The sequence below is a fragment of the Propithecus coquereli genome, unplaced genomic scaffold, assembly GCF_000956105.1.
Source record: "Propithecus coquereli isolate 6110/MARCELLA unplaced genomic scaffold, Pcoq_1.0 Scaffold536, whole genome shotgun sequence".
In the NCBI taxonomy this organism is placed as follows: Eukaryota; Metazoa; Chordata; class Mammalia; order Primates; family Indriidae; genus Propithecus; species Propithecus coquereli.
This window is the reverse complement of record NW_012151241.1, coordinates 273,227-300,810: the sequence shown is the minus strand read 5'-3', so window position 1 is coordinate 300,810 and position 27,584 is coordinate 273,227. Positions and strand designations below refer to the sequence as shown.

The 27,584-nt window shown below is 47.1% G+C and overlaps 1 protein-coding gene across 1 annotated transcript in view; it reads left to right on the top strand.

Moving 5' to 3' along the window:
* NXN (nucleoredoxin) overlaps positions 1-27,584 on the top strand; it is a 162,356-nt gene that overhangs the window by 114,220 nt on the left and 20,552 nt on the right. The window contains exons 2-5 of the mRNA XM_012657299.1: positions 22,729-22,846; positions 24,459-24,592; positions 25,067-25,167; positions 26,921-27,027. Coding sequence (XP_012512753.1) covers positions 22,729-22,846; positions 24,459-24,592; positions 25,067-25,167; positions 26,921-27,027 — 460 coding nt within the window. The remainder of the gene's footprint in view (positions 1-22,728; positions 22,847-24,458; positions 24,593-25,066; positions 25,168-26,920; positions 27,028-27,584) is intronic.

The window sequence follows — 27,584 nt, the reverse complement described above, 5'->3', positions numbered from 1 at the left end:
AAACTGGAGAAAAGTCCATCCTTGTTATAAAGTGGCAATGAACTTGGCTGAATTACATGACCTTTCCCTATGTGAAGAAGTAAAAGTCCATAAAAAGCTATAGATAATCTGATGTTTCTGGGGAATTTCTCCACAGAATGGTAAAAAGCATAGTGGGCATGAGGTGGCCTGTGTCCCATACGAAACACTGGTCTGAGAAACCCTGACTTACTAAGCAAGTCACCAGTCAGTACTCTCCGATGCCTCTTTTGCCAACGATGGATCAGTCGTACTAGATTAGTCTCACTTTACTGGGGCTGCTGATACGGCTAGGCCTTGTAAACTAATTAGTCTACCTGGGTCCAGGTGAACTTCATCATCCAGGTGCAGGGCAGGCTCAGCCATGGAAATTGGAGTTTCTAGTGAAACACAAGTACTTAGCAAGACCAGTGGAACCCCGTAGGTTTCCATCCTAGAGCATACCCTACAACGACTTAAGATTCTTGTCCTTCCAGAACACGTCCTGTCGGAGTCCCAGCAGGTAAACACCTCAATGAGAAAGCCTTCCTGAGGAGTTTAATGTTTGTTTTGTGCTTGCAAAAGCTTTGACTTTAGAATGTCCATCTTCTCTCATTCAGGATTTTAGGCCTTTGCTTTCCTCAGCCGTGATGGAAAAGAATTTTGGCAGATGCAAGGCTGAATTGGACCCGCTTATCTCCCTCTCCCCTAGGGGACGGCTGTTGAGTTGCCCGTCTCATATGACAGGAATCACTTTCTGCTGGTCTGGATGGAGTTCTCTGGCACATGGGGTAGGGTTTGTTGTAACACATACATTCCGCCTGCCAAGGTACACAGAGTCTTTAGACTTAGAGGCTTGTTTTATGATTTTTCCCTCTAAACTTAATTTATCCTACATATCCCATGGCAGAGCTAAAAGTTTGTGGGTATCTGGCTGCCAGAACTGGTGGTGGATCAGATGGGACTGTGCCTCCACTTGTTGAAGAATGAGAGGCTTGCTCCCTTCTGGGGCATATTTTCGGAGAGAGTTACACTAATTCAAACAAAGCTTTTCAACAGACTTTTTCATGAATAGAACTTATGGGATAAATCTGGGGGAAATTTTACCTACGTTTCAATGGCGGGGTAGCCGTCAAGTTTTCATTAGCTTTGGAGGAGATATTTTGGATTGGGTAGAAAGTGTTCACTTCCCTCTGCTTGTCACCTTGGGCAAAGCTTTCCTGGAGCCCTTAGGGTGCTGTCAGATTCCGTGGCTGCCTCTTACGATTCTGTTAGTATATGAAAAATTTTGAGCTCTTGAAACTCCACTCAGGTAAGCAGGTGGGATCACTTAAGTCTGTTTAACTGAGAAATATTTTAGCAGTGGGGTCCCCCCTTCCCAGTACCTGCTATAACAAGGACTCCAAGTACCTGAAAAACCTCAGTGAGAACAGTGGGATATGGTGGGAAATGAGAATTAGAAGCTATTCCAGATTCGTTTACTTAATCAACAAGTAGTTTTATCGTAAGCCTACTTTGTGCCAGGTACTATGCTGGAAGCTGGGGTACAGCCAGCTAGGGTGGGTTAAGTATTAATACCTCCCTGCTTCCTCCAGAGCTCTAGAGTCCAGTGGGGAGGACAGACATTATTCGACAAGTCACAAATATGTAGTGAAAATTGTGATAAGTACTATGAAGGAAGAGTGCCAGGGCTTGGACATATAATGGGGGACCTGGACTAGACTTGGGAGGGGGCAGTGGGCAGAGAGGTTCCCTGGGGAGGTGATCTTTGACCTGAGATCTGCAGGATGAGTAAGAATTAACTGGGGGAAAGGAGAGTGCATTAACGACAAAGGGATACCGTGTGAGAAAGAGCCCGGGTGACTCAGACTTCAGTGGGCATGAGTTATCTGGGCACCTTTTTATTTTGGAATTGACATTTTTTGGTCTTATACCCACAGAGTCAGAGTCAGTGGGTCAAAGGTGGGGCCCAGAAATTTGCATCACCCCAGGGTATTTTGATGCAGGTTGGCCTGGGGAAATACTGCATTAAACATTTTTGGTGGTGTTCTTTCCTTCTAATTTGCAATTTCTGCTTGAGAGAACTCCAGGCCTCCTTTGTAAGGATGGGTACAGTTAGGGTTGGCTAAATCTTAACCCCAGGGCTGACTCAGAGAGCAGACTGTGGTCCTCCCTCCCTCCCTCCCCTATCTATCCAGCCCTACTTTCTGCTCCACACACACTTCCAGGTGCCCAGATCCAAATCTGACACCAACTCGGAGCTCTGGGAGTCAGGTTAGGAAGGAAAGGAAGTGGATATTTTTCTCCTTGAAACTGTGGACATCATTGTGGACACTCAGACACAAGCCTGTCTGCATACCCGCTCCTGACTTTTTCCGGATGTAGAAAGGAGAGAGAAAACCGGGCATAAGTTTGGGAAGCAAGACACAGCTGTCGGCACAAGACATCCAGGGAGCCTGCAGCCCGCCTCCTGGTCAGTGGTGAATTTCATGAAGTCCTTCATGGAGACACCACTGGCTGTGGCTGATGCGGGTTCTCACTGATGGGGCTTGTGGGGCAGAGTCCCCCAGACAGCAGGAGAACTGAGGTAGAGCCAGCAGGGTTTCCTCCTTGGCCAAGAGCCTTCTGGAGGCTGCCGGGCCTTGGAAGGCGTGCCGGGATAAGCCAGGCACCGGATTCTTGTTCCCTTTTCTCACCACTGCCTCCCCTGGCACAGGACCTAGGAATTACGGTGGCAGGACTGTTACTGAGATTGGCGCCCCTAACTGAGCTACATCATGCTTTTTCCATTCTCTGTTTCAAGTCTCTGGTTATATCAGGAGAAAGTCTTGATGTGCTGCTCCATCTTTAAACCACTGGAAAACTTGCTAATCTCCCTTCCAGTAGAACAAGGAGACATCAGCCTTCTGCAGGCAGCAGGGGCAAGATCAAATTTAATAATTGGTTGTTTTTATTTTGACACTTACCTTCTGTTTATGGCAAGTGGTGCTGGTTCTCCATGTACAATTGCAATGTTCAAAAATTGATTTGTTTTTTAAAAAGGAGTCTACTCAAAGCAAAATAAGTAAATAAGAGCTAGAGTTAGAGGGGCACAAATTGTGAATGGTATATGCCAACGATTGAGTTTGAGAAACGTGGGCGCTGGAAGAAGCCATCTGGATTTTGCATCTGGTTTAATCCTCATAGCAAGCCTATGAGGCAAGAGTGGTGATTTTTTTCCCAGTTTACAGCGGAAGTAGCTTTCTCAGAGAAGTGAAGTGACGTACACAGCCTGGCCAGCTTGGCCACTCTGCTTCCCAGCCTGCCCTCCTTGGGGCTGGGGGACACGGTTGGCCTCGCATTTCTTCTATGACCCCTAAGTGCCCCTGCTCGCTTCCCTTGCGCAGTTGGAGCATTTCTCTCCCCGGCAGCCTGCAGCTGCTCTCAGGAGCAGGCAGGGCTGGCCTCACCCTTTGTCCCGGCCATCTTCATTGCAGCCTGAGGAACTTTGGGGCTCTCTGTTGCTTAGCAAAGAGCAGAGCTCAAGTACACTGGAACCCTGCTTCTCCACTGAATTGCCCTGCTTTTGGACACAGACCCTTCCACGGGTGGTCCAGAGACCAGTTTAAAACTTGTTGACATTTAACAGTTCGGTTCTGCTATTCCGCTAAAGGTTGACAGAATTATTGTGCACTTTAAAACGGTCAGGCTGTCCCAGAAAGCTCACACTCCTTATGGAGAATCAATTTATGTGTGGTTTTTATTCAGAAGGCCTCAGCAGTTTAAGTTTCCTAAGCAAGTGATTAGTGGCATATTCAAGGTCTGATTCACTGGGACATTTCTGTTCTGGAGGAGAAAATCAAGTCTTGTTGCAACCTCAGAAACTTTATACTCAGCCCGTTTCAGTTCTGTGGCACTGGTGGCTTCTGGAACCAGCCCAGAGGAAAGCACGGGGGTGCACCTGGCCTGGGAGTGTCCGCTGACAGCAGTCTCTCACTGAGCTGTCTTTGGAAACTAAACCTGGGGGAGACTTGCTGTGTCTGCTTCCGAATAGCACCTTGACATGTGCTATTAAACCTTGGGAATGTGCTTTAAGGGATGAGGGTCATGCGTGGGGAGGATCTCAGTCAGGACCAGCAGCAGCTCCTGGAAGGGGTCTCAGAGCTGGATATCAGGACAGGGGGCATCCCCTTGCAGCTACTGGTGCACAGGGCCCTGGCCTTCCCCCTGGGAGTAGACAGCTCCTTGCGCTGTTTTCTTGCAGCTACCGGCTATGGCTATGGGCGTATGGTGCTGAGTGGCCACAAGAACTTGGTACTTGATCATAGGATAGGCCCATTTGTGACCAATGCACCGTGCTGGCTGGCAGGGCACCAGAAAGGGAGAATTGGGTTGAGCTCAAAAATGCAAAATCTGGGCCCTACGTTATAAAAAAAAGCACTTGAAGTGGACCAGGACAGAGCTTCTGAGCAGTGACTTGAGCATATTTATTGTTCCTCACTCACCAGCACAGATGTTAGGAAGTTGGCAGAATTTATTGCAGAAGGTGGGGAGGGCAGCTGATTGGCATGCAGGCCTGGTTGTGGGCCTCCAGGAACCCAGATTCTCACTTTATGTTCCGTTTTCTGAATAACAAGTTCCTTAAATGCTTTGGCAAAAAATAAAAATAAGAAAATAAAGTGGCCATTCATCTTGTCCATAGAAGAAACCTCAGACTTTCTTCCCTCCTGACTCAGCTCAAGGTGGCGTCCTCTGCAGACAAAGAGAATGCAGAACCTTCCTGAAGGAAGAACCTCGCTCTGGGAGCTCAAAAAAGGGCTTTTCTTGGCAAGTATGTGAGTTTGTTCACGGCCACCTTCCCTTTGTTTGACCCGCAGATCAGAGTGGTGGATTGATTTTTCTCCTATCCACATACATGCTAAACGTATGAGGTCTTTTAGGCTCACATTGAAGAAATTCTGTATTTCAAGGGCTGCTGGCCGCAGGGCAGAGGCCCTGGGACTGTTTGCCCTGTCATCTGGGGCGAGTCGTCTTGCTTCCTCCTCTGCATGCCTGGCACCAGCAGGAGTCCTCCGTAGGACCCCAGGGCTCTGCAGAGAAGATAGAAGAGTGATATATGAGAAAGGGCTTTGAAAGGATTGATGGTGTAAGGTAATTTTGCTTTTCTTTCTCTGGCGTTTTAAGCAGTGAGGATTTCATTTTGTACGTGGGCTCTCTGTGCATATATACCCACACACCTGTCCTAGTTAGGAGTTGTTTACAAGGAGCAGAAAGTCACTCAAACTAGCATAAATAAATTGGGTTAGACTCTCAGAATACAGTTGCTAATCACATGGGCATCGGATCCAGGAAACTGCATTCAGCCAGGACCCAGAGGGACCAGAAATGGGATTTCAGGGTCTCTCTCGCCCTCCTTGGGGCTGTGGCGTTTCTCTCCTTTGCTCCCCTCTGTTCTCTCTCTGGTGTCTTTCGTGCTGCCCCTTCTCTGTCCCTCTCTCTCCATCAGCTCTGTTTCTCTTTGCTTGTCCCTGGACAACAAGGCTGCTCCTGCCTGTCCTTGATGTGAGTTTTTGGTCCCTACTCCACCACCATCCATCTAATCAGCACTTCTACCTTTTCCGCATGCTGCCACTTGGGAAATGATCATTTTTTGTCCGCAGGGGTAAAGGGACAAGGCAGCTGGCCACCAGAAGACAAGGACTTGGAGGGAGAAGTGGCTCTAGCTGCTCCAGCTGGGAGGATCCATATGGCGCCCTCCTATAGCCTGTTTGTAGCACGCTGGTTGGGAAGCTCTGATCTTATTGAATCCATCTTCGTATCCCATTTCTAAGTTCCTAGGAGAGAGTATGATCAGTCTTAAATCCAGTGTCCATATGCGCTGTAATCACGAATGGCCCAAGACTGGAACCCATGAAACAGGCATGCCCCTAGGTGCACAACTGCACAGGGTGTGGCTGCGGCAGGGACTGGCACCCAGGTGGAGTGTCCAGGGAAGAGAAACAGGCTTGGGTACTTGTCAGTCTCCTCTCCTCCCTTGAAGGCAGGGAGCTTTGTCTTAATCTTTCTAGCCCCACACCCTCTGGCACAAATACTCGATAGGTTTTGGATGCTCAATAAATGTGTATTGGCCGGGTGCGGTGGCTCACGCCTGTAATCCTAGCACTCTGGGAGGCCGAGGTGGGCGGATCGTTTGAGCTCAGGAGTTCAAGACCAGCCTGAGCAAGAGCGAGACCCCGTCTCTACCAAAAAATAGAAAGAAATTAATTGGACAGCTAAAAATATATAGAAAAAATTAGCCAGGCATGGTGGCGCGTGCCTGTAGTCCCAGCTACTCGGGAGGCTGAGGCAGGAGGATCGCTTGAGCCCAGGAGTTTGAGGTTGCTGTGAGCTAGGCTGACGCCATGGCACTCACTCTAGCCCGGGCAAAAGAGTGAGACTCTGTCTCAAAAAAAAAAAAAAAATGTCTATTGATGAAAAACAACTAGACACAAGCATGGTGTGGACCCGATGTTCTGCTGAACAGGGTCTTAAAATGTGGCACTTGGCCTATCCAGAAAAACTCAGTCACCTTCCCCACCCACTGTGTTATGTCCTTGGACCCTGCTTTACCCCATCTCCCTAGCACATCTAGCATCGGGGACATTCCTGCCTTTGTCCTCTTTCTTGCTGTTACCTTCTAAAGCTTCAAACTGAGAGATATTAACCAGCAAAGCACGCCGCCTGCGTTTTTCCCCAGTATGAGGCATTTGGAACCAATTGTGTGGTGGCCTCTTTGAGTTAGCTGTTTAGAAGTAAAACAACCCACACTAATACTGCATTGTAAAAATGTCTTTCCGGCCAGAGTCTTGGACTTTTGTATTTTGATGGAAACGCCCATCTAAATTTCCTGTTTTATTTTTTCTTAATGGCCAAGCATTAACCTGGCAAATGCCACTATTTTTTTGATTCTGCTGACGTTAAGCAGCGGCAATACCTTGTGGAGATAAGAATCCGTGTTCAGTAATTAGAAATGAATTTGTTGGTAGCTGACGTCCTCCTGAGAGTGACAGGGACCACAGAGAACCTCTGCTTAATTAATAGCATTTCATCTTGGATCCTTCACTCACCCTGTTTTGTAACAACTTTATTTAGCAGAAAGAGAGATGTGAATTGATGTTTCTTTGGAAGAATAGGGGAATATAATATTTGGTTCTGTATTTACTCCTATATTTATTTCTACATTGGGTATGTAGTTCTTTTCCCCTTATTCTACATGAATCACTTGGATGCATAAATTCAAAGACATATGTTTGCGGCTCTCACACATCTGTCTTGAATTTCATCTTTTCCACCCTGTCTTCTACTTTCCAAACAATTTACCTCCCTCTCTCTTTCTCCCTGCTGTTATTTATTTCGTTGTGCTGTGGAACCCTTTCATTTCAAGAGCTGGTCCAGGGGAACACTGCAAGCCACAGTCCGTTTCTATATAAGGCATCTCGGTACATGGTGATCACAGTTTCTTAGTGCAGGACACGATTCCTTTTGCCCTGGACATAGCCGGTCTGTAGCAGTGGCTGATACTGTTTTCAGAGCCGTGGAGGCGCCTGGCTTGCTGGGTTCCTGGGGAGGTGATGTTGTTACCTTCTCAGACCAGCCCAGTCCAATTTACGGAGTGCCTTTCCGTGCCAGGCTCTGTGCAGAACGGTCCCTTATGACTATCCCCTTTGATCTTTTTTTTCCAGACTGGGAATTTCTCACATCATTGTAAACGTTTCCTTTCCTCTCCTTGTCATTTGGCTGGGGCTCAGTGGGGACTTCCTGAAGCAGGAAAGTGGTAACAAGGGGTTTATAACTGGGCACTCGGAAAGTTCTGCCAAGAAACAGAGCTTTCTATACAGCCAAGGCAAAAGAAAAAAAAAAAAAAAAAAGCCCTGATGAAATAACAATCAAGTAGGAAATTGAAAAGCGTGCTGCGCTGAGTGCTAATGGCTCTGTGGTGGAACAGGTACGGATGGTGCTGAAATGATAAGCTTGTCCGTCATTCTCACAAACCAAACTTCCTGCTCTTATTTTCATTTCGGAGAGCAGACGTGGAAAAGTTCACCCTGCTGACTTGTAATTTATAATAGCATTTGGGTTAGTAGGTGTTATGCAATCACGTTCCTAATCTACAGGAAGCTGCAGAAAGTTTTGAGGCTCTGTGCCTGATTTCTGTTCTGGATGGCAGTGCATCGAGTAGCTGCTGAGGAATCATGGTCAATGTGTGAAAATGCAACACAGGCTTGCATGTTTCTGCCTCGCATTTCACCTGTCGGGTCACATGGGAGGAGCCAGCAGCACACTCTTTGTTGGCCTGAACATCGTCACCATCGCCATTACTGAGTACCTACCACAGGTAGGGCACTGAAGATGCAAAGCTTCGTAAGGGACTCATCTGATGAGGGAGAGGTGAGATAGTCTTTTGATTTTAAACCCAGTAAGGATGTTGATGGTAGGATTATAGCAGGGTGGGATTCATTCTTGCTCTTGACTTGGTAGATCACTTCACATCTAAAAACTCCCTTATTTCCACAGTTTATGAAATCGACCTCTTTTCTCGCTGGCCACTTTTCACCATAGTACCTGGTCTCAGGGGTTCCATCATGTGCAGTAAGTCCTTGCTGGACATGTCATTCAAGTGCTCAGTTTGAGCATTAGTAGAAAATCAGATCCTGGAGCTCTAGGGTCATGGCTGGTCAGCCCGCCCAGAACTGAGGAGGCCGAGGGAAGCCCTGTTGTCCTGTACTCAGGAACCTGCACCAACACTGTCTGTCTATGGGAGTGGGGAGGTCTCTTTCCAGATGAAGAAGGCTTCTTGGATGGATTGGTTTCTTTTTAGTACTGGGTGTGGTGGCTCAGACCTATAGAGCCCATCGTCCCAGCTACTTGGGAGGCTGAGACAGCAGGATCACTTGAGCCCAGAAGTTTGAGGCCAGCCTGGGCAGTATAGCAAGGCCCCATCTGAAAAAGAAACAAAAACAAACTAACAAAGGAACCTTGCTGGCATATTTTTTGCAAAGTCCTTTCATCAGCTATGGTCAGCTTCCAAATTTGATGGCTTTATGTCTTGTACTGAGCCACGAGGGTTGGGTTGGTTAGGGTGAATTGGTGGCCTCTACCACCTTCCAACTAAGGGGGAGAGTGGGAGATATTACCGCCCTGACAAGCATGTTCTCCCAGCAGGTTCCCCAAGTCTACAAGGAATGGCACTTTCCCTTCCACATAGTCCTTATTCCTTTGCTTTCTTTCTTCCTTCGTCTGTTGTTTTAACCTGATGGGCCCTGTAAAGATCGGGTATGAAAACATTCTCTTTGGTATGACCTTAACATTCTGGGTTGAACTTGTATGGTGACATGTCTCACAAAGAAGGTTGCAGATCAGGGTCCCAGCGCTCAAGTGAAAATGCACTACTCAGAGTGAACCTGGGCAAACTTGAACTCTTTCCTGACAATATCAGCAAACGGATCCACAATGACACAAGCCACAGAAACCCTATCCCCCACTAGAAGTGCTTGCCTTTGGAGCTGAGACACGGTCTCTCTGATTCCAGACCGATTCTGGCTCCCTGTCCCCCTCTCATATGCAAACTCCCAGCCACTTCTTTAGATCTTCTCTCTTCAGAGCATATGGCCCTAGCCTGTTATTATCAGCCACCCCCTCGCTGTTCCAAACCACTCTGCCCAGCAGAGGTTTTCATACCAGATGGGGCTTTAGGAAATCCCTTCTGTCAGCTTGCGAGAACTGCAGTGTGGGGAAACAGAGCAGCCTTTCCCTCCGTCTGTGGTGTCGGCCAGAGAGAACCTGGCAGCCATATGGTGCTTTGTACTCCCAACAAACTGCTCATCTCCTGGCTCGTTGAGCCATTAGGGCAGGAAGTTGTGTGGCATAGTAAATGAACCTCCTTAATTGGTGTTACAAATGATATCGAGTTCCACGCGTTAGGCCACCGGGCTCTCCACACCAGCAGTGGACTAGAATAATTAAATATTTTACATTTTGGCCCTTTTGAAAGAGTGGGAAGAAAACGTTTACGCATTTCTATTTGTGGACATCATTTTTTATCTCATTAATTTGTCGTCATTGATTGAAGCCAATCTGAAGGTGTGGCTTTCTGCAAGGAAGTTTAGTAGCATAGTTGCTTGGGGAGTGACTCCGAAAAGGAAGAGGAGGAGAGGCCACCGGCATGTTGGAACGTTAGTTGCACGTGGGACATGGCCTCTTTCCCGTCACCCTTTATCCTCGCCAGTAACCTGCTGTGGCCTTCACCACGGGGATCGCAGAACTGCAGTCCACTGCCATTGCTGGCAGCCAGACCCAGGCTCCAGGCACATGGAGCAATTGCTTTTGTATGTTTTAACTTCGTGTGCCTACCTGCACAGTCACCATCAGCCCGTGTCTCTGGGGGTTGTGGTTAGAACTAGTGACCGTTTCTGAGTTGAGTTCTGCCACTCCCCTCTTCTGAGAGAGGAGGACCCACAGGCCGGACGCTAGTCTGGAAAGTATCTTCCTTGCCACAGTGAAGTGGAGGGGGTAACTGGAAGGATTGCCGTTTTTGTTCATTTTGTGCTTTTGCCCCCCAGCCCAGAGCCATTGCTGGGGAGATAAAGACCCCTGGGCTCCCCCTTTCCTTTGTCAGAGGTGACCCGCTTACCCAGCTCTGGCAGAAAGTCCCTTGTAAGTTGTCCTGTACATATTTGTTTGTGTGGATTACTCTGGGTTCCAGCCTGGCAGGGACCGGCCTCACTGCGGTGTTTTTATCGCCATAGTCAAATACTGCTTATGTAGTGCCCTTGCAGTGTGGGGCCACGTGCACAGCCCATTGCCCTGGCACAGACTTTCTGAGATAAAATTTGGAGGGGCACACATTAGAAGAATTCTCATGTGAGTGCTGACTGTGTGCTGGGGATGTTCCTAATCACTTTGTACAGATTATCTATCCTCACAGTAGCCCTAGGAGGTAGGCACCCCAGGACCATTGTGCGGTCGAGAAGAGCGAGATGTGGGGAGATGAGTAATTTGCCCAAGGTTGCAGAGCCAGGGTTCAAACCCACACCGTCTGCCCCCAGCTGCTATGCTCCTGCCCCTACATTCTGCTTCCGTGCAGTGGAGGACGGGGGTGCTGCCAGGACACAGTGGTCCCCCTGGGGAAAGGCTTAAGGGGCAGTGGTTGTTCTGTGTTCAACCCAAGAGAAGCATGGCATGTGGCCCTTTATCCTGGGGACTGTCAGTGTATTTGATAGCACCTTGGAGTGACAAGTTAGGACGGAAGCGTAGCTTGCCGTAACGGGTGAGCAAGGTGGGAGATAGGCTGCTGATGGGGAGAGACGTCTCTTGGATAGAGAGAGAAAAGGAGGAAGTAGCATATCAGATCCTCCTGCCTCTCATACCAGCAGCAAGGTGCTTTGTAAAAGAATATCTTGCAAGTGACGGGAGGCTCTTAAAACTTAAGTCCCACATACCAGGCTGATAGTAACTGGCATTTACTACATAGGGTTGTCTCCTGGTCCCTCTATCTGGGGTATCCCATGTTGATACAAGGCCCAAGAAGTCATTTCCCACAGCCCCTCCACCAGAATGGGAACCTGCAGCTGGCATGGGTGCTAAATGGGGTTAGAGCAAACATCATATTTTTCCAGGTACGATTGAGGAGAAATGGCAGTATTCTTTGAGGCGTCATCATCCTCATTATTTCCAACATCGTGGAACACATACTATGTGTGAAGCAGTGTTCTAAGCGGTGGACATGTATTAATCCAGTCCTCACAGCAACAGTATGAAGTGGTATTGCTATTGTCCCCATTTTCTCATGAGGAAACCGAGGCTCCGAGAGGTAATGTAACATGTCTAAGGTCACCCAGCTGCTATATAGTAGAGCTGGGATTTAAACCCAGGTAGTCTGACTCCAGAGCCACGTTCCTGACCACTGTATTTTATCTCTGCCGTTCTGCCCTCCATGAAACGAGAAGCATTGACTAAAGCTTTGACAACCAGTGAGGAACAAACTCAACTGGGAGCTGTTGGTTCTTGTGGCTGCCCCCATTTGCAGGCAAAGTGGTTACATGGAGGATGTTTGAACCGTGTGTTTGAAAGTGTGTTTGATTTAACATCCAGAGCCATTCCCAGCATATTCCATAAACTAGGATAGAGCCAGGCTTCCTTCTTGCCCTTTTTTGCTCATTTCTCCTGGCAGTTGGCACCATCTGCCGTAGGTTATGCCTGAATGTAGTCACGACTTCACAGTTTTTTATTGTGGTCAAATATACACAACATAAAATTTACCACTTTAATCATTTTCTACTTAGAAACTATTAATATAAAGTTCTTAAAAGCAGGTATGGTATCTCACCACCTTCATTTCCCTGAAGCACCTTAATTAGCGTATTGTAAATCACAGCTAATTAAGCTCTGTTGGATTGCATAGCCCAGCTAGGTCAGCTGCAAATCGGTTAGAAAATTCACTGTCCTGAGATTTAGAAAAATGAAGGATAAATTTTTAACTTCCTTTTACCTAGTTTTTTTGTTTGTTTGTTTTTTTCTTGAGAGAGGGTCTCTGTTGCCCAGGCTAGAGTGCAGTGGCATGAATATAGCTCACCGTAACCTCAAACTCCTGGGCTCAAGTGATCCTCCCACCTTGGCCTCCCAAAGCACTGGGATTGTAGGCATAAGCCACTGTGCCTGGCCTAGTCTTGTCTTTTTCTTTTAATATGGCCCGGAGTAGCAGAGAAGGACCCAGAAAGAAGGCATGCAGCTTATTTAACTCCTGGTGGCTTTGTCCTTAGAAGCAGAGTGGACACATTATTTTCTGAAGCTCACACTCTTGTGACCCTTGGGGCATAGTTTCTCTCTCGGAATCAGCTATAAAAATCCAACATCATAATTGCAAAACCATTAGGAGGGCTTTGAATTCTCAGGAGCTGGTGGTGGCCTGGCCTAGACCACCCACATCTTTTCCTTGGTCTCATAGGCTGTTCCATTTTCTGTGTCAGCTCCAGGCACAGAGATGGGAAGGTGGGGAGGGTACAGGGATCAAAGGCACTGTTGGATAAAGGAAGAAGAGCTCGAATTCCACTAGCACTTGTTTTGAGTTCTGCAATTTCAAGAGCATTCTGGGCCCCCAAGGAACTAAGGAGGAGTCTTAATCGTGAAAAAGCCATTTAAACAGCTGAACTTGATTGCTTGGCTGGCTGGCCCAGGACAGTGTTTCCTCTCTTCCTTCCTTCCATTTGTTCACCCATCATTTACCAAACACATAACATACCAAACACTGTCCTGGGCCAGCAGGTATATACGCCATGACAATTTCAGACACAGGCCAGATCACACACTGGCCATCGTGCTCCAGGAGCAAGGGGATCAAAGATTTGGTCTTAACTCTGGGGATATGAGGACAGTATCTTTCTGAAGCATTTAGAAGATGGCACTAGGTTAACAACAACAGTAATAATAGTCGATGTCAATAATAGCAGCTAACACTGTGCCAGCACTAATCTGTGCCAGGCCTTATTATAAGCACTGTATGTCAGTGGTCCCCAACCTTTTTGGCACCAGAGAACAATTTCACGGAAGACAATTTTTCCATAGATGGGGGAGAGAGGAGGGGCGACAGTTTCGGGATGATTCAAGCGCACTACATTTATTGTGCAATCAAACCTCTCTAATGATGATCTGTATTTGCAGCCGCTCCCCAGCGCTAGCATCACCGCCTCAGCTCCACCTCAGATCATCAGGCATTAGATTCTCATAAGGAGTGTGTAGCCTACATCCCTCGCATGTGCAGTTTATGGTAGGGTTCCCGCTCCTATGAGACTCTAATGCCTCCACTGATCTGACAGGAGGTGGAGCTTATGCAGTGATGACACAGGCAATGGGGAGCGGCTGTAAATACAGATGAAGCTTTGCTCACTCGCCTGCCACTCACCTCCTACTTTGCTGCCCGGTTCCCAACAGGCCACAGACCAGTAACGGTCCTCAGCCTAGGGGTTGGGGACCGCAGCTATATGTAACTCATCTATTCTTCCCAACAGTCCACTAGACTAATCTAGTCCACTAGATTCTGTTATCCCCGTTTCATGGATAAGGAAACCAAGAGAAGTTAGGTAGCTTGCCTGAGGTCACCATCTAGTAAGTGGCTGGAGCAGACTTCCACCCAGGCAGCCTGGCTCCAGAGCTTGTGCTAAGTAACCTCTATTCTGCCTTGATATTGGAGGGTGGGACAAGGGGATTTCTCTTGTCAGACTTTGCATATCATGGGCTTTGGTCCTGTTTGGTTAGGAAGCGCAGAGACATGTTTAATGTTCTGTTTTCAAATGCTGCTCACAGAAAGGATGGTTTTGACTGTGGTCAGCATTTGGTGGAAGGGCAGGGGTGAAGTTTGCCTGAGAAGGCTCCAGCTGACCTGGCCAACGAGTTTGCTGATTAATCCTACATCTGTGTTAGCTTTGGCCTGATCCCACAGATTTGCAGCAGCTGTTGAGAAATAAAAGCTTAGACCCCAGTCAAGTGCAAGACCCAGTCCCTGGCATGAGAGACAGATTCTGTGTCACCCTTAGGAGCTGGGACTTCTCAGAAATCACCAGTTTGCATTTCCCTGCAGCACTGGGGGTGCTGACTAATCCCACCAGTGTTTCGGATCAGCCCGGCTCTCTGGCTTTCTCCTTTGCACTGTTACAGTTCGCCTGATCCCCATCCTGGCCCTGACATTTGCTTCATTGTCTGTGGGTCACCGTGGAAGCATTTCTGGCCGGCATTCCTAGGATGATAGTTCTAGCCACAACCTTGGACTCTTTAACCAGAACCAGCTGCCAGGCCACGGAATGGGAACTTTCAAGTAACTGGATAGCCCATTTTCTCATCCTTTTTTGATTTTTGCTAAGTTGAGCTAATATTATCTCTTTTTTTTTTCCTATTTTGTCTTTGGGGCCTTGCTTCTGAATTTGGCACGCTAATCATCGACACTTAGAGTCCTAGGTGTTGGGGTTTTGCGGCAACATATTCTATTGGAGTTACCTGGCTTTGGGGTAGCCGTGGAAGAAGGAGGTTCAGCAAGTCAAAGATACCATCGAAATGAACTTTTGGTGGACTTTTTGCCAGGATGATCACTGAAGAGAGCAAACACTGGACGCTAAAGTCACTGGCCTTTCCCAACTGCAGCAGTGTGGGTCAGCACAGCCCTTTTAAAGGGTTCAAGTTGCCATTTGCCTTTTTGACGTCCAGTGGAATGTGAGCTGTTGCCCTCACCCCAGTCTCCGGGTTCAAAGTCTGCTGAGACAGAACGGAACTGCCTGACTCAACTCCCTCCCTCCCACGCTCTTTCATACTAGACTATACTGTATTTCACACGTCAGCCTTCCAAGCCAGAAGGTGAGGAAACAAAGTGGGAATTCCTTTCAGAATCAGATGTGGTGTCAGAGTTCTCTTGAGAGAAAGCAAAATCCACAGTCAGTTAAAAAAAGATTCCAGATGCCCCTTTAAAATCTGGAAACCCAAAAATGGGTGGCGGGAGGGACATAGCAAACAGACCAAATAAGACAGGCCAAAAAATATGTGCGTGTTTTACAGAGGGTGCTTATGGCAAGAATACCACTTGCTACAAAAAGATATCCCCGTTCTCTGAGTAGTTTTGTACACAGCCCACTAACTGTTTAATATATGGCTGATTGATTAAAATATAGTGAAAAGGAAGGTGATTTTGGAGAGGATGTTGATGAAGGGGAAATAAGCATAAATTGGATTCAGATATTAACGATGCCTCCCATGTGTGCAGTGCTTGAGAGCCTATGTCACCTCGTTTTAAGTCCCCTATTCATCCTGCAATAGGAGCATTACTATGCTAGGAGAGGGGCATGACCTGCCCAAAGTCTGGAACCCTTGTCACCTACTGACATCTAAATAAGGTGTCTGGGCCAGGATGTAAGCCCAGCCCCTCTGAGCCTGTTTTCTTTCTGCACTACCCTGTTTCCTCCCCAGAAGGAACTTTGAGATGATGAGGAAGCGCTGATGATCAGTGCTCTAATATGACACCAAGAAAGAATGTGAACTCCCTTCTTAGGGAGATGCTTTAAGAGAAAGTGCAGTTAGCGCTCAGTCCTGGGTGGTGCTGATATTCACCGTCCTGTAGGCAAAGGGACAGCTCAGATTGCAGGTGGTCATCAGCTCTGCAGTTCAGGAACATAGCAGCAGGCGAGTGAGGTTTCTTATCACCCACTCTTCACTAATGCGTTGTCTTGCGTTTTAGGCAAATGCTGATTTGATTGGAGGAAATTTTAACAGCAGGAATAATGATGGAGTTATATTGTAGCTCTTCCAGTTGAGTCAAGGTCAAGACATGCAGTGAAATGAACTCTTAAGACAAAGGGGGTCTTTATCTTTATCCCACTGCTACAGTTGGGAAAGGCCAGTGACTTTAGCATCCATAGACCTCCTGTGATCAGCTAGGTTGCACTATCAGGCTTTGTGGAATTCATGAACTCTATGAAATTATACACAGACTTTATTGTGTACATGCATTTTTCTCTGGTGAAAGGAGCCATAGCTTTTATCCTCAAGTGTCTGTGACACAAAAATGACTATGAAACCACTGTTTCCAGAGGCCTTTTTGAAAACCTTTGGTGGACTTGAGATGTTACACACACACTTGAAAAGGCACACTGGTGAATCTCGGTGATCATTTCTTTAAGCTCAAGCATTGCTTATTTCCAATCAGTATAAGAGAATCCTCAAAGCAAGCCTAGATGATTTCTCTGACATAAGGGTCACTTTCTGATGCAGGGATTGAAATTGATCATTCCTTTGCTATTGCACTGTTTCAGAGCCGAGTAACCTTTGTGCTGCAATCTGAGAAAGATAGTCCCATGACAACCCACAGACGCAACTCCCTGATGTAACATAAGTTCCTAAATAAATCATTATCATATAAAATTAGACCATGATGGATTACTCTGTAAAAGGATTAACTTTGCAGTGTCACATGTGAGTCTAGAAGCAAAATTTTTTCCCACTAATCCATTGGGTCTTTACTTGGAAACGGTGATCCAACAATGAATGGATAAAACACAAGCCAAGACCTCCTATCTTCCTGAGACAGTGGGACAGAGAGGGGGGATCCTTAGCTAGGAGGGAAAATAGGGGTCATAGGATTAAAATTTCTTACCCCTCCAAGGAGAATTCTAAGAGAAAAGAGATATATCTGTGGTGATTTTTGAGCAGGACAGGGAGAGGTCTTAAAGTTCTTTTGCCTACATGAGGGACCTGGAAGAAAATGGGTTCCTCCTTATCTGGCAAGGGGGGACGGCATCTCTACTGAGCATTTAGAGGCTAGACTGCCCACACCACCATTCCTTTAAAAATATCTAGCCAAGAGCAAATCACATGCTTACATTTCAAGTGCAGTATGGGTACCCACATACAAACCACTGTATTCTAATCATGTTGCATCTGCCAACTTTATATTTAAGGCTCAGAGGCTGTAATTTACTTTAGGAAATAGTCTTGCTATCCAAAAAGAGAGTCTTATTTCAAGATGTCATTTGTTTGTGGGAGCCCTAGCCCCAGGGAAAATATGGTGCTAGTGGTGCCTTAATAATACATGTGATCAGGGAGGATTTCTTCTAATAAGGCAAGGATAGTTTGACCTTAGAACAGCTACTAATGAAATATACTACAGTAGGTTAAAAGAATAATCATAAAGTAGCCACCCATTCCTGATAAAACTTTTGGTCAAAAAGTTATGGAAGGCTATTTTTTTCTTAACATATTAAAGAATTTAATCTGTCTCAAATCAATGGCTAATACTGTATTTGATAATAAGATGTTACAGATATATCCATTATATCAGATAGAAGATAAGAATGCTTGCTAATTAATATTGTTCTGGAAGTTCTAGCCATATAGTTCTATAAGAAAAGGAAATACAGTTGACCGTTGAACAACACGGATTTGAACTGTGTGGGTCCACATATTTTTCTTCTTTATGATTTTCTTGATTTTCTTTTCTCTGGCTTACTTTATTATAAGAATACAGTGTATAGGCTGGATGTGGTGGGTGACTCACACCTGTAATTCTAGCACTATGCGTGAGGTCAAGGCGGGAGGATCACTTGAGGCCAGGAGTTTGAGACCAGTCTGAGAGTGAGACCCAGTCTCTACAAAAAATAGAAAAATTAGCTGGGCATGGTGGCATGCACCTGTAGTCCCAGCTACTCGGGAGGCTGAGGCAGGAGGATTGCTTGAGCCCAGGAGTTTGAGTTTTTAGTGAGCTATAATGCACTCTACCTGGGGTGACATAGTGAAATTCTTTCTCAAAAAAAAAAAAAAAGTTATATGTATATAATAGTTATATACATATAACTATAACATATACCTAGTTATATACATATAACTTTTTATGTGTATACATATATACCTATATGTGTATGTTTTTATATATGTATGTATTTATATATATGTATAACATTATATACATATAACTGAAGTTATATGAATATAATACACATAACATACAAAATACGTGTTAATTGTTTGTGTTATCATTAAGGCTTCTGGTCAACAGTAGTTAAGTTTTGAGGGAGTCAAAAGTCATATACGGATTTTTGATTGCACAGGGGGTCGACACCCCTGACTCCACATTGTTTAAGGGTCAACTGTAAATGTTATAACCATTGCAAAGAGAAGGTAGAGTTGTCTTTACTTGCAAATAGATGGGTTTCTATTTGGACTAAAAAACTACTTTGAAATAAGAATATATGCAGTCGACCCTCCATATCCATGGGTTCCACATCTGTGGATTCAACCAACTGCATATCGAAAATATTTGGGGGAAAAATTGCATCTGTGCTGAACAGGTACAGACTTTTTTCTTGTCATTGTTCCCTAAACATTACAGTAAACAACTATATATTTATATATATGCATAGATAACAACTAATGCATTGTATTAGGTGTTACAAGTAATCTAGAGATGATTGAAAGTAGACAGGAGAATGTACACAGGTTGCATGGAAATACCACCGTCGTTTTGTCAGGGACTCGAGCATTCGTGGGGGTCCTGGAACTGGTTGCCCACAGATACCCAGGGACAACTATATTTAAAAGTCAGCTGTTCTTACAGCTCCACCTTTCCATTTGTAAACTAGATCTCTCCCTTTTGCCTATTCAAGGACTTTGTTCTTGCAATTCTCCCTCTCATCGGGTTTTTTCCCTCTCTTCTGGATTGTCGCAATCAGCATATGTTAGAGTGTCTCTAAAATATCCTCCTCCTGATCACATCACATGTTTTTCCAGCTGCAACTCCCTGTCTCTGCTCCCTTTGCGGCAAAACTGAAAGAGAATTGTTTACAGTTGGTACCTCAGCCTCTTATATGCCATTTTCTCTCTCTCTTTTTATAACCTTTCTTCTTTTTATTATCCTCTTAGTATGTCCTGTGTTGGCAGGAGGACTGGGATCGGTCGGGGTCAGGGGCATGTGGGCGTGTGGGGGGCAGGCAGTGCCCGCTCCTGTCTCCCCCACTCCAGTCTGTCTCTCAGCCTCACCACTTCCCTGATGCCCCTACCCCATCAAGGTCATATGGGACCTTGTGTGGCACACTGCTGGTCAGTTATCTGTCCTCATCTTCCTCGGCCTCTCAGCAGCATCTGACACAGTCGCCCGCTCCATTCCAAGGCACTTTCTTTACCTGGCCTTTGGGACACGAGAGTGATGCTGAAGTGTCTTTATTCCCCTCTTCCGTCACTTGGCCTCCTGCAGCTGTGGTCCCTGGCTGTGTCCTGGGACCGCTTCTGTAGCCTTGTCCTTTCCTTGGATGATCTCATCCAGGCCCATGACCTCTGACATCGTCTAGTCACTGATGACCCCTGGTTTATATCTCAAGCCCCCTCTCCCCAGAGTCTAGATGTGCAAATCCAAGTGCCGACTTGACATCTCCACTTGCAGGTCTGGTAGGTACCCCGAGATTGGCCTCTGGACTTTTCCCTCACAAACTTGCCCCTCCTCCACTGGTTCTCATCTTGGTTAATGGGATGCCCCCTTGACACACTTGCTCAAGCCCCTGAACCAGGTACATCCTTGATCTTTCTCCTCACCACTCCCTACATTCAATCTGCCAACCTCACCCACTAACTCTGTCTTCAAAATCAACCATGTCTTTGCTCTGCTACAGCCCAGTCCTGCTCACCACACTCAGCTCCTGCCTGGGCTGTTTGCAGTAGCCTCTCCAATTGGCCTCCTGCCTTCCCCTTGTCCTCCCTGCAGTCTGTTACTTCACAGAAGCCAAAGTGACTATTTCAACTGCAAGTCAGGTCATCCCACTCCTCCTGTAACCCGTGGCAGCTTCCTATTACACTTAGAGTAAAACTCCATTGTTTTTACCCTGGTCTACAGGGTCTTAAAGAGCTGGTCCAAGAATGCCCTCTGACCTTCCTGGCCCTCTCTGGCTCCATCCACTCCAGCCATCGCAGTCAGTTCCTGGCCTCTACACAGGTCCCCTGGGCCTCAGGTGGCCTCCCCCAGTATGCATGTGGCTTGCTCCCTTTCATTATTGAGGTCTGTGCTCAAATGCCATCTCTCCAGAGACGCTCTCTCAGAGCGCTCTCTCTGTAATGTACACCACCTTCCCAGCCATACCTTTACTCTTACCCTGCTATGTTTTCTATTACTTATATGTCTGAAATTATTTTTCTATTTATATTTTTATGTATTGTCTGACTCCCCCACTAGAATAGACGCTCCATGAGGGCAGCGACCTCATCAGCCTTATTCTTTCCTATATCTGTTGTGCTTAAAACAAGGCTGGCACATAGTAGGTGCTCAGTTAATATCTGTTAGATGAATTTCAGTACTTACCAGTTGTAAAACACAGTGGGGAGAAATAGTGTTTTTACAGCAGTATATCTCTTAAACATCAACAAGTAGAAAATAAAAGAGATGTATCCTTTCTTTTCCAACAAATTGGAAAAATTAATGTCAGTGATAATGTTGGTGGGGGTGCTAGGAAATGGGCTGTCTTATTTGCCACTGTGGAAATATAAAAAAGTCTAAGTTTTCCTAAGTGGTGAGTCATGGGTGATTTTTATCTCAATTTTTGTGGTTTGCTATGTTTCCCCATTTTTTTTCCAATGATTTTCCCCCCCAAGAATTACTTTTTAAATCAGAAAAATCCAATAATTTTAATCTTCTTCTTTTTTTTAAATTACCCTGGCTGCATCCTTGCACAGCAGACTTATGAAGCCGATCCCAGTGGTAGGATGGTCTTGTTCTGTTGTTGAACCTCTTAAGAATGTTTGATCTGAATTCCGTGTCCAGTTTCTGTGCAGTGGCGCAGTACTGGTCATTGAACACCGTGTGTGCATACTCGCTCCTGTTCTGAGGTCCCAGGCTGGCTTTGTGAGCCCGCTGGAGACGTGGGGCTGGGAAAAGCATGCAGCACTGAGACAGGGCCCACCCAGTTTGAGGTGGGGTCCCACAGCCCTTCCTGCCGAGACGCAGGTCTCCACAGACGGAGCCTAGGGTTTCTTGGCAGACATGCTGCCCTCCTCCCTCACTGCTTGGGATTGGATTAAAAACAAGAATAAGCATAGCCACACATGCCTCTTCCGCATGCCCTATTCCTACAGTCCCCAACCCCGGGGTCGCCAACTGGTACTGGTCTGTAGCCTGCTAGGGACCAGGCCACAGAGCTCTGCCACCCACCTCCCACCCCTCTTCCCCATGGAAAAATTGTCTTCCATGAAATCAGTTCCTGGTGCCAAAAAGGTTGGGGACCGCTGCCCTATTCTACTGGAGCCCAAGTGGCCAGCCCCTCCTGTCTGGGCCCCCAGAACCCCCAGAAAGGAGGCTCACAACTAAATGGTCTAACCAGTGGACCCTTCCGCAGTTTCTTTTCTGGAGCACGTTGCTAGCTTGACACTTCATTTAATTCTGTTGCTTTCTGGGCTTGTTGGTGAAGTTCAAGAGCGTTTGGTGGCCCATCTCAGCAGTGTCCACCCTGGTGGCAGTGAGCACACAGAGGAGCCTGTGCGTACTTGGCTTTTCGCCCTGGGCTGTTTGCATTCACGTTGTCTCTGCTTCATCCCTCTCAGACCCCAGACCTCTGACAGTTTGTACAGCCAACCTCAAGAATCTGCCAATAGACAGAAGATTATTTTAAGTGGCACTGAGAGCTGAGGGTTGGGGCTGGCTCGAGATACTGCTTCCCTAGTGTTTTGAAAGCTGAATGGCACACGAAATAACAACTGTGATATTCCAAGTGCGGGGCCCTGGTGAAGCAGCGAGGGTGCAGATTTTAACTATGTGGTCCTCTATTGGAAACCCTGCCACTTCCTGCTGATAGGGTGGAGAGGCTCTAATGAAAAGCTTCCCTTCCTTCCTTAACTACCTGGCGGAGATCTGATTGTGTTCTAAAGATGCATAATCCATCCTCATCTTCATGCTCTTTAGAGAAAGCACCCATGGGAGAGGTTAGGAGAGAAGCGCTGCCCTAGAATAAGCATGGTTCTCCACCAGCCGCTGTTGCAGCTCAAGCCTGGTCCCCTGCGCTGTTACCACGGGAGCCAGTGGGGCTGTAGTTAGTTAACTTGCCCCTCCTGCACAGCCGCCCAGCTGTGGATCAGTTATTCATTTATCTGTACTTCGGTGCTTGCCCATCCATCTACACACCCGACCCCAAGCCTGAGGGGCTCAAAAGAACTCTGCAATTAATCTGGTGGGGATTTAACCACCTTCTTTTACTTTTCTTCTTGCAGCTTAAACTTTGGAACAAATACCGAATTTCCAACATTCCGTCACTAATATTCCTAGACGCCACCACCGGGAAGGTCGTGTGCAGGAATGGGCTGCTGGTGATCCGAGATGACCCAGAAGGTAACACCCCGGAGTGTCCATCCTGCACTCTTATCACCCAGCTCCCTCCTCTGTCCCCCTTCCCTAATCTCCTCCCCGCTGCTGGCAAGAGTACTAATGAAATACATAAAAGTGGGTTTATGAGACCAGAGAACATTGTCTTGGTGAAATTACAGTATTCTCTAGATCATGGTTAAGATTTTTAAAGGGATCAGAATGTCCCTTCTGGGGGTTTTAATTCATGGGCCAGAGGAGATGGAATCTGAAAAAGGCAGTTCAGCTTGGAGGGCCGAGGACACTGTTGGAAAGGCAGCTAGAGCCCAGATACTGAGTTCCAGTGCTGTTTCAACAGCAGCTGCCCCCTTAACAATTAGAGGCAGGCTAAGTGGGTTTTTTTCTTTTTTAAAATACTGCCATTGCAAAGTTGCAGTCTCGGTGTTGCTCTCCTGGCTCAGGTGATGAGTGCACCTCATTTCTTGGTGCTGCCTGAGCCCTGCAGGCCTTGGCCTTGGCTTGCTGGCTGCCGGCCGTGCCTCAGGTAAGCTGTTCTCACCACTGCTGGGTGGCTGTCCAAGGATGGCTTCTTTCCCCCTTGCACTGGAGTGATAAAAGGTCATACTCTCTCCCCTCCCTCACTTATTGATCCAATGAGAGGATTCAGCCCTGCTCACAAATTTTCCCAGTAAAAATTTCACCTGCTCCAAAGAATTGCCCTCAGTAAGAACCAGGGCATGGTGGAACCAAGTCTGTACCTTCTCAAATTTAAACACACACACACACACACTCTACTCTGAAGATTGTTAACTCTGAAGATTGTTAACAATGCAGGTTCCCTGGCGCCACTCCCAGGGAATTTTGATTCTTTTGTTACAGGGTGGGCTTGGCCACCTGCATTTTTAACCAGTCTGTGCTTCTCCCTCCCACCCCTCCCCCCATGTGATTTTGAGGCAGTGGTCCATGGACCACCCTGTGAGAAAACACTGTTCAGTTGGGCTGGGAGGATATTGCTTCCTCTTCCTGCCTGGTGCTTATGTGTCATCAGAATGTTGACCATCTGGATGGGGGGCGGGTTTTGCTCTTTCTTTTTATTAGACTTAAATTCTCATTTGATTCCTAGAGCCCCAATCCAGACCAATTGACTTGGAATCTTTGGGGTTGGGGGTCCAGGAGCATCATGTTTTAAATTTGCCCAGTTGATTCTAAAATGCAGTTGAGAACCACTGAGATTCTAGGGTTGGGACCAAATTAACACAGGGTTGATTCCTGAGGCAATGATTCTCAAACCTTGACCATCACCAGAGTTACCTGCGGAGCCTGTTTTGTTTTGAACGTACCTTTTCGCCCCGTCCCTGGATCCCGAGACTCGGGGTATGACCTGGGCATTGGTACTTTTCCAGAGTCCTAGGAGATGGACCTTATGCTTACCCAGGTTTGGGAACCATTGCCTTGAGGGTAAGGAGGGCTCTGTGGTGGATGAGTTCACCTTTTAGTCCTGTGTTAGCTACGGATCCTGTGGATTTGTTAACAAACACTGTTTGATGATAAAGTTGTCGTGCCTACAGCTCTGAGACCTCCTGGGTCCCAGGCCTTAATAAAGAGCCTTAACATTCTCACCATCTGTTGCCTGTTTCAGGTCTGGAATTCCCTTGGGGACCTAAACCCTTCAGGGAAGTCATTGCAGGGCCATTGCTTAGAAATAACGGGCAGTCCCTGGAGAGCAGCAGCCTGGAGGGGTCTCACGTGGGAGTCTATTTCTCTGCACATTGGGTGAGTGTTTGGTCCCTCTTTAGTCTAGACGAAGGAAGCAGTGATGTCACCACCAAGCCAAGCTGTGGTTGGCTTCTGGGGGTGAGACTGCCCAGGCAGGAATTTCCTGGCCTTCTGGCCTTCTCCTGTGCCTCATGCAATACTGGCATGCAATAGTGCTTATATTTACAATGATAATAGTATCAAGAAAATTTCTTTTGATGGGTCTATAACGATATTCCATTCGGGTGAGACTTCTAGTGGTCCCTCAGGGGGTTCATTTAATGGCTACCTGCTGGCATGCTGTGTCGGGGTGGGGAGGCGCCTGTGCTGGGTGCTCACCATTCGGAGAGGCAAGTTCATTTCGGCCTCTTTTATAAACTGGGCTTTGCCATCCCAGTCCTCCATGGGTCTAGCTTGCCTGGCCTCTAATGGTGAGCAGCTGGGGAATGGAGAAGGCACGTCACACAGCAGGGGCCTGCTCTTGCCTTCCAGTGTCCACCCTGCCGAAGCCTCACCCGGGTCCTGGTGGAATCCTACCGGAAGATCAAGGAGGCAGGCCAGAACTTTGAGATCATCTTTGTTAGTGCAGACAGGTAAGGCATGCGGCGAAGTGGCAGGGCCACTCCCCATTTCTGTAGGTGGCTGACATCCATGTTTTTCGGGTCTTGCATTTCTTACTTCCTCATTGTAGGGCTGGGAGATAGGGATGGAGGAAAACATATCTGGGAGTATTGGCAGAAGGGCAGATACATTTCCTCATTTAATTGTCTGAAGGGGAGCCGAGAGAAACCTCTTCCTGCTATAAATACTGGGCATATTCCAATTCAGGCCTGGGTCATTTGAGATTAGGGTGTGTTTTCTTTTTTTTTTTTGAGACAGAGCCTCACTGTGTTGCCCAGGCTAGAGTGCTGTGGCGTCAGCCTAGCTCACAGCAACCTCAAACTCCTGGGCTCAAGCAATCCTTCTGCCTCAGCCTCCCGAGTAGCTGGGACTACGGGTATGCGCCACCATGCCCGGCTAATTTTTTCTATATGTTTTTAGTTGTCCAGCTAATTTCTTTCCATTTTTTTAGTAGAGACGGGGTCTTGCTCTTGCTCAGGCTGGTCTTGAACTCCTGAGCGCAAATGATCCACCCGCCTCGGTCTCCCAGAGTGCTAGGGTTACAGGCGTGAACCACCGCACCCGGCTAGGGTGTGTTTTCTGATTGGTTCATCATTTTAGTTTGTGGTGAGAAGATGTGGAGGGCAGAGGATGGGAAAGGGCCACAGATGAAAGCCATGTGACCCCTATCTTGGATGGGTGTGCAATCGTTTTGTTAGCTCTGGCCACAGACTTTGGGGCTATTTGAATGCACATGGATAAGGAATCACAGAACAAGCAGGGCAGACATTCTTTCTGGACTAAGGCAGGTCCTCTTAGCCTCAGTTTCCTCTGTTTCTTGTCCTCTCTCTCTGGCTTCACTCATCAGTGAGCTTCCTTCATCTCAAAACTCCAACCCAGTTTAGGCTGAGTCTCCAGGTACTTCTGCCTCTTAAGGGTCTCTGAGGTACTGGCACAATGAGGGCATTTTGCACGTTGTTGTGTCTTTGATATCCACCTGTCCTGTGCTAGGTTTATGGGTCCTGCTCCACTAGAAGCTCCCCGTACCAGCGGGAAGGCGTGCCAGGTGGCACGATTACTTTTATAAGGATTTAAACAACATCAACTTTATTGAAGCATAATTTATGTACAATAAAATACATACATGTCAGGTGTGCAGTTCAATGAGTTTTGACTGATACATGTACCCAGGTAATCATCATCCTAGTCAAGATACAGAACATTTCCATCACTCAGAAGGTTCCTTTGTGCCCCTTCTCGGTCAGTCCCCACCCCCGAACCCCAGCCTCAGGGCACCCATGATCTACTTTCTATTGCTTGAGTACATTTGTCTTTTCTATGGTTTCTTACTTGTGGAATCATAGGTATAAGGTTGGTCGCACAAATTAGAAATCTCCCTGGGAATGCTGTAGCTGTGTACATCTAAGCTCCTTAGAAAAGTGAGACCTGCCTGTGTTGGCACATGAAAAGTTGGGCATGAGTTCAGTTGGCAGGATGCAGGCGTGTGGGCTATTAAAATGGCGGGGCATTTGGTTTGGGATCCCCTGTTGTGTGGAGGCATTTGCTCCTGGTGGACACCGGAAGGGGTAGAGTAACACACTCCCATAGCCTGGCGTCCGAGAGCATGGCAGCGAGAGACCCCAGCTCCTGGAGCAGCCCTGGGCGCTCGGTGAAAGGTTGGAAGGATCCGGTGGTGTTGCAGCCGGGGATACCAGAGGCTTGTTCTCCGCATGTGTCTCTCTGCAGGTCAGAGGAGTCATTCAAACAGTACTTCAGTGAGATGCCCTGGCTCGCTGTCCCCTATACTGACGAGGCCCGGCGGTCACGCCTCAACCGGCTGTATGGAATCCAAGGTAGGCATGTGAGCCCCGGCTCCCTGGGCAGCTCCTGGGCAGCCTGCGCGCCTGGGCTTGCCCCATCTTTGGTTTTCCTTTTAGAAGAAAAAGAACATCACCCTTCCCGTAAATGCTCATGTTCCCAAACATCTTAGAAATTACTTGGTGTGAATTCGATGGCATATAAATTACTCCTTATTAAAGCTACATTTTAAAATAAGTGCTTCCTGGTAAGACAGCTACTTCTCACCTTCAGCATAGTGGATCCCGGTACGGTTAGGCCAAGGTGTACACATGCCCAGATGACTCGGCTGAAACCCTATCCAAAGGATTTTACCGTCAGAAAGTCTTGAAAGTTATCTTTGGTTCCATCACTCAGGGTCTTTGAACCTCAATTTCCTCATCTGCAAAGCGGGGATGGTAATCTCTGCACGAGTTGTCGGAAGCATTGGCAGGTAATGTACACAAAGTGCCTCACTTGATTCTTGAAGCACAGTAGTGAGGGTAAGTGGGTATTGCCTTGTAGGTGAAAAAATTCACTTCCAGAGAGTGTTGAAAACTAGGACTTACAGTGC